General features: G+C 43.3%; 1 protein-coding gene across 4 annotated transcripts in view; it reads left to right on the top strand.

The window, feature by feature from the left end:
- LOC148890645 (plasma membrane calcium-transporting ATPase 1-like) overlaps window positions 1–9,901 on the top strand; it is a 63,078-nt gene extending 53,177 nt beyond the window's left edge. For 3 of the 4 annotated variants that reach the window (XM_089010890.1, XM_089010886.1, XM_089010887.1), the window contains 5 exons: window positions 801–1,014; window positions 1,248–1,459; window positions 1,610–1,717; window positions 2,538–2,720; window positions 8,579–9,901. In XM_089010890.1, the coding sequence (XP_088867016.1) occupies window positions 801–1,014; window positions 1,248–1,459; window positions 1,610–1,717; window positions 2,538–2,720; window positions 8,579–8,812 (951 nt within the window). In that variant the 3' untranslated portion in view covers window positions 8,813–9,901. Of the gene's footprint in view, window positions 1–800; window positions 1,015–1,247; window positions 1,460–1,609; window positions 1,718–2,537; window positions 2,721–6,269; window positions 6,484–8,578 lie in introns of all 4 variants that reach the window. The other variant, XM_089010889.1, reaches the window with a different exon arrangement.
- The last annotated feature ends 3,759 nt before the right edge of the window (window positions 9,902–13,660 follow it).

Raw genomic sequence — 13,660 nt, 5'->3', positions numbered from 1 at the left:
TATTTGTTTTTGTTTGTTTACTTATTTGTTTGTGTTATTATTATTATTATTATTATTATTATTATTATTATTATTATTATTAGTAGTAGTAGTAGTAGTAGTAATAGTAGTAGTAGTAGTATTATTATGATTATTATATAACCTGGCTAGATGCAGGACACTGATTTGCTGTGGCGACCCCTGAAGGGAAATGCCGAAAGGAAAATATTCTTCTGATTATTATTATTATTATTATTATTATTATTATGGCGGCCCGGTAGTCGAGTGGTTAGCACACCGGCTTCACAGTGCAGAGGTCGCCGGTTCGCGTCCCGGTCCGGCCTCCCTGTGTGGAGTTTGCATGTTCTCCCCGGACCCGCGTGGGTTTTCTCCGGGTCCTCCGGTTTCCTCCCACACTCCAAAAACATGCATGGCAGGCAGATTGACCACTCCAAATTGTCCCTAGGTGTGAGTGTGAGAGTGACTGTTGTACGTCTTTGTGTGCCCTGCGATTGGCTGGCAACCAATTCAGGGTGTCCCCCGCCTCGTGCCCGAAGACAGCTGAGATAGGCTCCAGCAACCCCCGCGACCCTAATTTGGAATAAGCGGTACGGAAAATGAGATGAGATGAGATTATTATTATTATTATGAGAGTGAACGCTGGCGCGAATGGCTTCCGCTGCTCACCCGCACACAAAAAAAACCTTAGCCCGTTACTGTAAAGTGTCTTAGAGAGTTTTGAAAGGCGCTTAGAAATTAAATTAATTATTATTATTATTATTATTATTATTATTATTATTATTATACCTTGCTTTGTCCAGGATTCACCGCTAAAAGCGGTGCAGATGCTGTGGGTGAACCTGATTATGGACACGTTGGCGTCGTTGGCCTTGGCCACCGAGCCGCCTACAGAATCTCTGCTCCTGCGCAAGCCCTACGGACGTGACAAGCCTCTCATTTCGCGCACCATGATGAAGAACATCCTGGGGCACGCCGTCTATCAACTCGTCATCATCTTCACCCTGCTCTTCGCTGGTCAGTTTGAGGGGGCAGGGGGATAAATGATTACTGGATGATTGATGAATCGTCAAAATACAGTATCATCATTTGCTGTTTTTTGTTTTCATTTTCTCATAGCGACAATTGAAATCTTTCTCCCCGAAATTTTTTCAAGTCGTTTACTGCGAGCATTAGTCGACATTTAACATCAAATGAAACATCCAACAAAGAGATTGATTGACCCATAAAATATCCCCCCCTGCCCACAGGCGAGAAACTGTTTGACATGGACAGCGGTCGCAACGCCCCGCTGCATTCTCCTCCGTCCGAGCACTACACCATCGTCTTCAACGTCTTTGTGATGATGCAACTCTTCAACGAGATCAACGCACGCAAGATCCACGGCGAGCGCAATGTCTTTGAGGGCGTCTACCGCAACCCCATCTTCTGCAGTGTCGTCCTCGGAACCTTTGTCCTGCAGGTGAACTCCACATAAACAAACATGTGATGCAAAAATATAGTGAGAGAGAGAGAGATAGAAGAGATGGTGAGCAGGGAGAGAGGGAGATTGAGAAAGAATGAGAGAGAGAGAGAAAATCTTGACTTGCCGCCCCCTGGTGGTCCCGCTCAGATCATCATCGTCCAGTTTGGCGGGAAGCCCTTCTCATGCACAGCGCTGACCATCGACCAATGGCTGTGGTGCGTCTTCATCGGCGTGGGCGAGCTGCTGTGGGGGCAGGTATGCGTATCTCTATTGTACCCACCTACACAAAAAAGAAACACCTCGTGGTGGCGGCGGCCAAACTGTTGCCATCACGACCACCACCATTGCCATGGTAATGAGCTCGACACATGAAAGCGACGCCCGAGGGAGGTTTCGGGGGCTGGATGCTAAAGATGAACCCGGCGTACACGTCCCTCTGTGAATATGCGCAAACATGGCAGACGGCATAGGAACGCAGCACCGCGCCATTATCCGCGTTAAGAAGAGAGGCATAAGCAGCGCGCTTGGGTTCACGTGGAGGACAAATGATACTGAGTGAAAATAAGTGTGAGAGGCGTTTTAGTCAATAAAGCCCACATAGCAGACCACATAGGCCAGTGGCAAACAAAAATCAATAAATAAATCAATAAAAAAAATACATATGGAAAAACTCCCCTCCACCATGGGGCCTATGTTGCAGATCACCCCTGCACTTAAAAATGATAGTGAAATCTATGTTGAAATTGAAGAAATGCTTATGCTAATTTAGGTATTGAGCTAAACTAGCATTCGCTAATATAGCTCAATGGGTATTTTAGAGCTAATTTAGAGCTAAATTAGCTCATGCTATTTATGCTATTAAATTAGTACTAGCTAATTTAGGTATTGAGCTAAACTAGCATTCACTAATATAGCTAAATGGGTATTTTAGAGCTAATTTAGAGCTAAATTAGCTCATGCTATATATGCTATTAAATTAGTACTAGCTAATTTAGCTCTAAATTAGAGCTAAACTAGCATTAGCGGGCGCCTGCCAGGTCTAATAGGTGACAAAGTGCATTTTGTGGTCCCGCAGTTGATCTCGTCCGTCCCCACGCACCACCTGAAGTTCCTGAAGGAGGCGGGTCACGGCACTAAAAAGGAGGAAATCCACGAGGAGGAGATGACGGCCGACGCCGACGAGATCGACCATGCCGAGATGGAGCTCAGGCGGGGGCAAATCCTTTGGTTCCGAGGCCTCAACCGCATTCAGACGCAGGTACGACCGCAGCAACGTCGGGCGACAACGTTGGTGTATTGGGACGAGCCGTCTTTTAGGTTCCATAAATACAGGAGGAATATTTCCTGTGGATCATGGTGTCAAATCGTGTACAAGGAAAATTTCCAACTCAATGAAAAGTGAGTGCGTGGGTTCCTGTTGAACAGCTGTTTTCTCAATTTCACACTCTGCTGCCACACTCAAGCACAATAAGTAAGCTTCACTCAACTTGGGAGGCGTTTGTGTGCGTGTGCGTGCGTGCGTGTATGTGTGTGCATCTGCGCATTTGCGTGTAGACGCCCTCCTACAGGATTGATTAACGCTCAGTGAGTGTTAAATTGTGTCCACGGGCCCTCCCATTCAGTCCCAATGGGCTTCATTAGCCTCGGCGCTAACGCCCGCCCTGCGCGCACAAATTCACACAGCTACAATAACAAAAGCCAGCTAGCAACCCCTCCCTTTACCACATACACCCGGGGAAGGTTGATATTTCAGAATGTGCGAGAAAGGCAAAAAACAAAAAAGTACACCTGATGCATTTCAAACAAACACATTGCCCGAAGACGGCTGGGATAAACTTGCGCATGCCTGCAACCCTTGTAAGCAGTAGCAGCTCAGACAATGGGTGGACATTTGTTTGTTTGTTTGTTTGTTTGTTTGTTTGTTTGTCTGTCTGTCTCTCTCTATATAAATATCTAGCTAGCTATCTCTATCTAGTTAGCTAGCTATCTCTATTTAGTTAGCTAGCTATCTCTATCTAGTTAGCTAGCTATCTCTATCTAGCTAGCAAGCTATCTCTATCTAGCTAGTTTATGAGCTAGCTAGCTAACTAGCTATCTATCCAACCTCATCCATCCTTCCATGGCTCCATCGCTCGATTTATATGTACTTTTATTTATTTGTGTTTATGTATTTGTTTATTTATTGGTGTTCATTTTTATATTTTATTTGTGTTTTTATGTTTTTTTATTTCTTTGTGTGTTTTTTAATTGATCTGTTTGTTAAGTATCTGTTTGTTTGTTTGTTTGTTCATTTGCCTCATCTCATTAAATACCTGGTTACGGTAGTTAAATTCATAATTCTGTAGATACTGTACATGCACATTTTATTTCATGAAAACATGCGGGTGGAGGCTGCAGGGGCCAATTCCAGTCGTCTTCGGACTGTCGGCGGTAGACACCCTGATCCGCGCCCACAATCACACCAAAAGGGCCATTTTGAGTGATCGTTAAGTGAGTTCAAAATATCGATGTCAAATAATAGCAACATCCCCAAAACTTATTGTTTGTTTTGTTTTTGGTCATTGGAGCTCAAAGAGCGATAGAAACTTCAGGAAGTGACGCGACATCATTTCTGTTAGCTTGTCGCATCCTGCCAAGCGAGGCGTTGTCTTTTCTTTCTGGAATTCGCTCTTCCTCGGGGGAAGGAAGCTGGAGGGCGAAGGACGAAGACGAAAAGAGGCAACAAAAAGTCTGCCAGCTAATTAGCGTCTTATCTTTCCACACTCTTCATCCCGTTCTTCTTTTTAATCCTGCCAAAAGCGTTGAGGTATAATTGCTACAAGCCGCACATCGTGGACCGAAGCTTATCACTCACTCCCCCGAGTGCCGCCGGCGTCTTTGTTGGCTCCTCTGCGTCTTCCGTCGTCTTCATCGCACCTCCTTCTCCCGCGTTGTCTTCGCTAAATGAATTACACACTTTTCTTCTCCCGTTGTGCTTCTTTCACCAACTCTGACATGACCTTAATCCTTTGCCCGTCGTCACTGGCGTCGTCGTCCTCGTCGACAGTTTGTGTAGTCGCTGGCCACAAGATTAGGAACAGCTGAAAATGGCATCCGTGTGATTTTTTTTTTTTTTGTGGATTATCAAGTCATCAAAGTAGTCATGATCATCTGAAAAATAATTATGCATGATTAACTCATTGACTGCCAGATGATGTGCAAATTTGTGTCCACTCCAGTGCCAGGGTTTTTGGTCATTGGGATCAATGTGAACCCACGAGGAGCTCAAAGAGCGATAGAAACATCAGGAAGTGATGCAACAGCATCTCTGTTACCTTGTCGCAAGGCGCCTGCCTAGCGAGGCGTTGTTTCTTGTGTAGAGTTAGCATAGCTGGCTATCTATTAACTAGCGAGCTAGCCTTCTATCTATTTGAGTTATTCTGGGTCCAGTGAACCCTGGCGCGTGTGGCTGCCGCTGCTCACCCACAGAAAAAAAAATTATCCTGTGACTGTAAAGTGACCTTGAGAGTTTTGAAAGGTGCTTATAAATGAAATGTATTATTATTATTATTATTATTATTATTATTATTATTATTATATTGAGTTTTAGGATTACATAAACATTCAATGCAGCGTAAGAAACCTCAAACTCTTCTTTCATCCAAAAAAATAAGTAATTCCTAAGCAGCGGGCCACATTGTAGTTACGGTTTACTCTTGAGGGCCCTTATGAATTACAATGTTTCATCTCCTCCGCATATTACATACAGAACGCACTACAAATTAATAAATAACTAGTTTTCAAATTTGAAGTCAAGAATAATGATTGTTATTGTGGTTTAAATATGACAATTTTAAATTTTGATTTTCTTTTTCGGGCCGAATAAAATAATGTGGTGGCCAGATTTGGCCTGCAGGCCTTGACTTTGACACCTGTGCGTTATGGCCTCAAATGCAAACATATTCTTGTCCGCATTGTAAACAAAATCGATGCAGTACATATGCATCTAAACAAACATGCGAATCAAACCTCTAAAGATGGAGGGCACTGATTTGCTGTGGCGACCCCTTGTAGGGAAAAGCCGAAAGGAAAAGAAGAAGACATATGCACCTAACAGCTAGCAACCACTCATTTGACGACAATGAGGTTAAAATCCTAGCGAAAGAAAATAGATGGTTTGAAAGGGGAGTAAAAGAAGCTATTTTCATAAAACAGCAAAACCCTTCACTAAATCATCGTGGTGGGGTGAGGTTCAATTTGTATCGTTCCTACAACCGACTTCTTAGGCAACATCGGCTTAGTTTTGCTGATGAGGTGATACCAGATCAAATGGGGCAATCAGGCCAGTCGTAGACCCCATACTCAGGCAGGACAATAGAAGTAATCAGTGTAGCCGCAGAGAGTAGTCCTCTGCTCCCCCCAACCTGAGAGCAGGGACCAATCATAGCAGAGTCTGGCACCGCCACGTCTGGACAGTCGGGATATATATAGGGCCAAAACTACCAGCAAAAGATTTTAGTTCGCTGACGAAGCCTCTTGGATAAGAAGCGAAACGTCCAACACCTTCAAAATTGTACAGATGACGGCTGAAGAAACCTTTTCATCGATGGACCACTCCTGTACGACTGAGAGCTTGCACAGATGAACATGGAGGCTTCTTTTCATTGTGTTCCCGAGTATTCGCCTATAACGTTACCCTAGAGGACTTTTCTCACTAACTTGTGTGTGTGAGCTGTCTAACTTTCTTCTTCCAGCTTTGTCTAACCTCATCCCTCCAGTAACCGTCCCTCCTTTGCGCCTTCCCTCCTTCCTCCTTGACTTCCTTCAGATGGACGTGGTGTACACCTTCCAGACGGGCCAGGCGGCGGTGCCCGGTGCCCTGCGCCGGCAGCCCTCGGTGGTCAGCCAGCACAATGACGCCGCCGGCGCCAAAACCCTCTCTAGTCCTACTCACTTAGGCCTTAGCGCCTCCTGCTCTCTCGGCAACTCGGCGGCGGGGGCCACCGCCGCCGCCGCCGCTTCTTCCTCCTCCGCTGCAGGCAGTGAGTCGGCTAACGCCTAGCTGGACTCTTTTCTTCACTTTTTAACTGCATGAACGCAGCCTGTGGGTTGTCTGCGCTTGGCCCTAGGTAGTCATGACAACACAGAAAGAAATCAGTCACTTGGATATCATTTTAAAAAAGGTCAATGCCATCTTCAGGCATATACAGTAGTTATGGTCAATCTACATGTCATAATTTTGTGCTGTTTCATCATTTTAATGATTAACATCATGCGCAATAGAAAAAAAAGAACTAATCCATAATCTCACAAATTGTGCTTCGTGCCCAAATTTAGCAATCTCGTCACCAAAAACTCACATACGTGATGTCATCTTCTCGTCATCAAGGAGCCCCGTTTTGCTCGTCATTGTCTCGTTATTGTCATAAAAAAAAAATTAACAAAATGATTTCATAATCGTTAAGGAAAACCCAAAAATGCGGCGCAGACACCCTGCTGGTTCTTGAAGCGTGTTTGCATGTTGCTCTACTTTCTGCTTTCTTTGGCCTTCATCTTGTGACTGGCTGTCAAGTGTGACATCAACGTCCCGCCATTTGGGGAGGGAGGGGGGGGCGGTTCTTGTTGAAGGATTTTTTTCACCCCTCACGTTAGTTTTCGGACTTGGGAGGTTGAAGTTGCAATTTTTGTGTTTTTGCGTTATCTTGTGGACATTTAAAATCTACTAAATGTAACGAACTTTTTTTAATACATATTAGCGTGTTCACATTAAATTAAAGATGTTATCTTGTTAGCTTGAAAGGACAACCGACACCTGCAAAGTTGCGTACATAATTTGTAAAATCACTTCAAATGATTTCGACCGAGCGTATTTTACAAAGATTCCAGCGCATATAGCTATATTTTACCTTCAAAGACTCGCGCTGAATATTCAGGAAGTCTTGTTTTCAAGTTGATGATTCCTGACGTGATGTCACGTCAGGAACGCCCCCCTGACCGAGAATGCGACACACAATGCATTTTGGGTACTTTCTATGGTGTGAAAACTCCGTGTTGATGGCGAAATTAGAAGGAAAAGACATAAATAACGCGATGGTGAATCGTTGTGTGTTGCACCAAGACTACTATTTGATAGTAATTGACGCAAATTCCCAGCAGACAAATCAGCCCATTTCCAACGGAGCTTGGGCGCCATCTTGTGCATTTTCTGGGCGCTACATTGGCGTCCAGACGCCTCAAAATGAGACGGAAGGACTTCTTTAATCGATTGCAAACATTTATGCTTTCCTCTTCAGACTATTTCAATCATATTCATAACTGGATGAGTAACAAGAAAGCATCTTCTCTGAATCGGAAGCCATTGTTTTGATTCTCGAGCAAGGCAAGACGTCCTGGCGTGACGTCACGAACAAGGGGGCGGGACCTTCTGAAACTCGCCATTTCTGAGGTCATTTTGAAGTAGTTTTGGGACACGAACTCATTTTATTGGTGTTTTGCGTATCAGCCTGCGTGTTTTGGGTATGCTATAAATCGTTTTTTTTTGATGTCAGTTAGGAAACAAAAAAATGGTGTCGGTTGTCCTTTAAGTCAAACAAGTGAATATGTCAGCTTTCGGTTAAACACGTCATCCCGTTAGCTGTTAATTCCACACACGTTAGCCGATATTTAAACTTGTTAGCATTGAATGGTTAAAGTTAGACATTTTGAAATGAACATATGTATGAGAGATGTATTCGTGTGTGTGTCGTTTGTAAACGGGGTTCTTGAGAATTCGACAGAAAAAGGTAAGTGTGAGCATACGAGCTTCAATGAACACATAAGCATGACGTGAAACACTTCTTGGCGTGTTAGCTTTAGCTTGAATATGATCGTATTTTAGCTTTAAATTCAGCATGCTACCGTCTACATTTTAACCATACATTATTCTCATTTTTATTATACAAAAAAAATACACCTAAATCTGAATAATCCATGTGTATTTTGTTGTGTTTGGATTTCCACAATTTTGTTGCTCTGCTGTGGCCATTTTTTGTGATGTTTTGCTGGCTACCTTCCCCCATCCATCCTTCCATCCTAATTAAAATGTTTTTTTGACATTCTTTAATGTGTTTTTATTTTGTTCTTTTTTTCCCTCTTCAGATTAAGGTGGTGAACGCATTCCGGAGCTCATTGTACGAAGGTCTTCAGAGTCCGGCCTCGCGTAGCTCCATTCATAGCTTCATGGCCCATCCCGAGTTTGTCCCGCTTTCCGAGGAGGAAGCCCGCATCCCACCCATTGAGGAGTCAGGAGATGAGATTCAAACCCTCCCGGGAACCTCCTCATCCTCATCCTCCTCTGTAATGCCGGGAGATGCCGCTTCGTCAACCGCTTAAGCTTCCTCCTCCTCTTTCCTCGTCATCATCACCAATGTCTCACTTTTTCCCCCCTTTCTCACTCAGTGGCAGAATTCCCGCCGCACACGTCTCCGTTGTTTTATTTTAGCAGCGGAAATATGTCATGAACAGCTTTTTGTGGTTTGTTCGCAGCATTTGGCTAACCACAAAAAAAAAAACTAAACAATCTGTTAGCATGTGGCTAACGACATCAAGTCAAACATTCATTCCTGTCCTTTTTTTTCTGTGAATATTCCAGTTAGACGTTTTTCACTGTTCATGGTTTTTAGCATGTGGCTAAAACCAAGTTGTGTGCATCAGGCTAACAAGTCAAAACCTCATTACTGACAGTTTAGCGGACAAAATCCTCCATCAAGTTGTTAGGTTGTGGCTAATAAGAAGTCAAGAAAATTCATTGTCAGTCCTATGCCACGTTGAAAAAATACATTGTAGTTTATGGTTTGCGAAAAATAAGTCAAAAACCAATTCCTGATATATATTTTTTCAGCGGTTTTTCAATGGGTTGTTAGCTTATGGCTAAAAACAAAATGTTGTTAGCATGTGCCTAAAAAAATTAAGTAAAGAAAATTCCTCAACATTCCACAGACACGTTTGGAAGATTTCCTCACCCAGAGGATGTTAGCTAATTAAAAAAATCCATGCCTCAATACAAGAGCGGCAAAATTCCCCCCATTTTTCTCACTGTTAAAATTACTTGTTAGTCATGTTTTAGCATTAGCAGGTCATTCGCATGTGGATAAAAACAATAGCCAAAAGTCAAAACACTAATCCCACCAGCTCAGAATTTTCAGCAACCCTTTTTTTAAGAATGAAAATTCCTTGTGAGCTGTTTTAATGGGTTATCAGCAGCATGTCGGTTTAACAAACAACAAAAACAGTACTGGACTTGACCGTTAAAAAAAAACAAACAGGTGCAGTGATCGTGTACATATGCTTCCGTAAAGGCTAACAGAGATTATTAATTTTTTTAAAGGCATTTAGATTTTTGTTCTTTGTTCACTCTCTAACAAATGTTCTTTCTTCTGAGTGTCACACTACTGCAGTCTTCAAAGAAAACAGTTTTCCTTGTTAGCGTCTCTTTTTCTTTTGCGGTTTGCATGTTGAAAGACAGAATGTTTACAGTGAAAATGATGGTGGACGATCAAATGGGAAGGGGGCAGCATGGAACGGTGAGGTCCTTTGGGGTTATTAGTGGGAAGGGAAGGGGGGGGGGGGGTGCATGATGTGTTTTATCAGTGTCACGTTGCATGCTAACTCGGGAATGAATGTGTGGGAATTCTGGTTCAGTGCGCGCCGACTTGTCCACTTTCTGTCTGCAGGAAGTAGCTGTTGACATGAGCTAGCGTGCTAGCATGGCTGTTAGCGGCTTCATTAAGCTGTAATGTCATTAAATGTTATGTCAACACTGAGCTAAAATCAAATATATTAGCATGCTAGCTAAACGTTTTATTGTCATCAAACGTGTTCGTATAATTGAAAGTGAGGAATAAAGTTCAACATGTTAGCATGCTAGTTAAGTCAACAACCATATTAGTGAAACTGAGTTGTTGTCAATTCAAAACCACAACAGCATGATAGTTTTTGGGCACTGAACACGCTAGGTTAAAGCCAGACATTATAGCATGCTAGTTTAGAGTCATCAAAATGCATCATCAAAAAATGGTAGTTTAATTTGAACACATTTGTGAGATTGGTCGAGATTCTTGTCAAACATATTACCGTGCTCATTTAAAAGTCAACGCGGTAGGAAAATTGCACTAGTCATGCATCTACGCATGCTCATTTGAGATCAATTCAGTGAGCAACATCTCACGAGATAGTTATGAGACAAGCTTGCCCTTTTTCACTCGTTAGATAAAACATTGTGTTTGGGTTTTACCCTGACATCTTAGTTCACTGGTTATGTATATATTTTTTTCTACTGGTCGTTTTAGTGTTGTCGTTAAAATCCACCTCGTTAGTCTCGTCACACTTTTAAATGTTTTTATATGATAGTTTAAAGGACAACCGAGGCCTCCGGACAAGTTGTGTCCATAATTTGTAAAATCACTTCAAATGACTTCTACTGAGCTTATTTTACAAAGATTCCACCGCATATAGCTATATTTTACGTTTTAAGACTTGCGCTGAATATTCAGGAAGTCTTGTTTTTGAGTTGGTGACGAGTCCGTACGTGATGTCACGTCTGGACGCCCCCGACCGAGAAAGCAAAACACAATGCATTTTGGGTACTTTGTTTGGTCTGAAAACTTCGTGTTGATGACGAAATTAGAAGGAAAACACATAAATCATGCGATGGTGAAAAGTTGTGTGTTGCACCAAGACTACTATTTGATAGTAGTTTACGCAAATTTCCAGCAGACAAATCAGCCCATTTCCAACAGAGCTCGGGCGCCATCTTGTGCATTTTCTGGGACGCTACATTGCAGTCCTGACGGCTCGAATTGATACGCAAGTACTTCTTTAATCGATTGCAAACATTTATGCTTTCTTCTTTAGAACTATTTGAATCACATTCATAATTGGATGAGAAGCAAGAAAGCATCTTCTCCGAATATGAATCCATTGTTTTGATTCTAGAACAAGGCGAAGACGTCCTGGCGTGACATCACGACAAGGGGGGCGGGACAATCTGAAACTCGCAATTTCCGGGGTCATTTTGAAGTACTTTTGGGACACTTTAACTCGTTTTTATTGGTATTTTGCATTTGACTAAAAATATCAGCCGGCGTCTTTTGAGTATGTTTGATGCTAAAAAACGTTTTTCTGATGTCAGTTAGGAAACAAAAAAATTGTGTCGGTTGTCCTTTAAGGTTATCAAAACTGCTTAAAGTCAACATGATTGGCTAGCTGAAAGCATCAAACTTTTTCGCATGCTAGTTTGGGATCTAACATTGTTGACATTGTGCTACTTTTTTGTTGTGAAAATATTAGCCTACTAGTTTAACGTGACCACTACCGCGCTGGTTGGAAGTCAAACACGTTAGCACGTTAATTTGACACCGAATGTGTTGGTGACCTTGTTTTTTTTTTAAGTCAAGCGATAGCCAGCTAGCTTAAAGTCACATTTGCGATAAAATGCTCGACAGTTCACAATCAAACACATTAGACACATCTCGCTATTTGAAAGCCATCTAGCGCGCTAGTTGGTTAAAGTCAAAGTTTCCTGCCGGCTGACAGCAAGTTGGCGTATCCGTGAACGCGGGCAGCCATCGTTGTGTGTTTTGTCGTCTTCCCCCCCCCCCCTTCCCTGGTCTTTCAAATTCACTGGACACAAACTCAAGTTGGCAGTGGGGGGTGAAGGACTCCTGCCATGTTTGTGACTGAAGCGGCTATCCCTTTGTTTTTCTTGATGTAATACAGAGCCATAGTCACTCGAGCCAGGTGTTTTTTGGGGGGTGGAAGTGGGGGGCTTTCAGCCCATAAAAAGCAAAAGGGAAAAAAAACTCATCCATCACTGCCGCCAGTCTCCAAGGAGCTGTCTGATGTTTACATGAAGATTCCTGCTTACCCCCCCCCCCCCCAACCCACTTCCTGCTTGACGGCAATTCGTTTCATATCAAAATATGTTGCTCATTTTTTTATGACTTTTGTGTATTTTTATATTCACAACTTTTTAATATTTTGGATATGTAAGTCATCAGTGACACTCCATCCATGACGTCTTTTGTTTGTTTGCCCCGCCCTCTCACGTCCTCTTTGATGTTGCTGCCAACTGGTGTGTTGCCGTGTTTACAACACACACATTCCCACGTAAGTGACTTGTTTACTTCCCGCTGGGTCGGAATGCCGAAGATCCGATTGGCCGCTGTCCTGCCTCAGGGGCCGACCGGAAGTCCCTTTTTTTCACGATGATGCAAAAAACGCATTGCCGGGCAACAAGCTCATTTTTAACATCACCTTGACGACAGCATCTCGTGGCGACGGTGAAAGCATCTTTCCAATCTACAAACATTGTGCCACGGTGACAAGTGTGTCTAAAACATCACCATGGCAACAAGGCCAGCTTCACAAGAGGCAACATGAGCATCGCCGTGGCGATGGCGTCATTGGGATCCCCCTCGGGTGTCGCCATGGCAACGGAAGCATCTATACCAACACCCAAATGTCGTCCAACATGAGAATATTCAAGCATTTCCTTCTGAACATCACTATGGCAACAGAAGCGTCTCACAACCTGCAAAAACATCACAGTGACGACACCATCCGATGAGCTTGAGAGTCTCCACGGCAACGGAAGGATCCAAAAATCACCATGTCCAGGACATCTTGAGGAACACCAAATAGCCTTCCCACCGCAACAGAAACATCTCACCAACTTCCAAATATTGCCAGCAACTTGAGAAATGCCACTGTCGCCACGGCAACAGAAGCAGCTTCTCACTCTGTGGCAATGAGCATCTTCAAACGTCTGGCTGATCTCCAAATAATTTGCCATAGCGACTGCGTCATCTTTCCAAAATCAAGACTCATGTCAAAGGCGTCGGACCCTGTGGCGGGACAACCTCTTGGCAGCCATTTTACATGGACAAGGAATCCAGTGTGTGTGTGTGTGTTTTTTCTGACCTGAACATCAGTCCCCCCTGTAGGATGTACTATGTAAATACCACATCACGATCGTGACGTCATCATGACCTGGCATAGCTTTAAAAAAAACAAACAAACAAAATCCAGCAGAAGTACTGATTCCCCCCCCCCCCTGCCTATCATACCAAACACGGGCACCCATCGTGTTGGACTTGCTTGCCTCTTTAAAGAAAACATCAGAATGTGACTGGAAAATACCATGAACATGATTGATTTATCCGCACCTGGCACCGAAAAGAA

This window comes from Hippocampus bargibanti, linkage group LG12 (genome assembly GCF_051943395.1).
Source record: "Hippocampus bargibanti isolate YZ-2025 linkage group LG12, ASM5194339v1, whole genome shotgun sequence".
NCBI classification, from domain to species: Eukaryota; Metazoa; Chordata; class Actinopteri; order Syngnathiformes; family Syngnathidae; genus Hippocampus; species Hippocampus bargibanti.
This window is presented reverse-complemented; position numbering and strand designations above follow the sequence as displayed.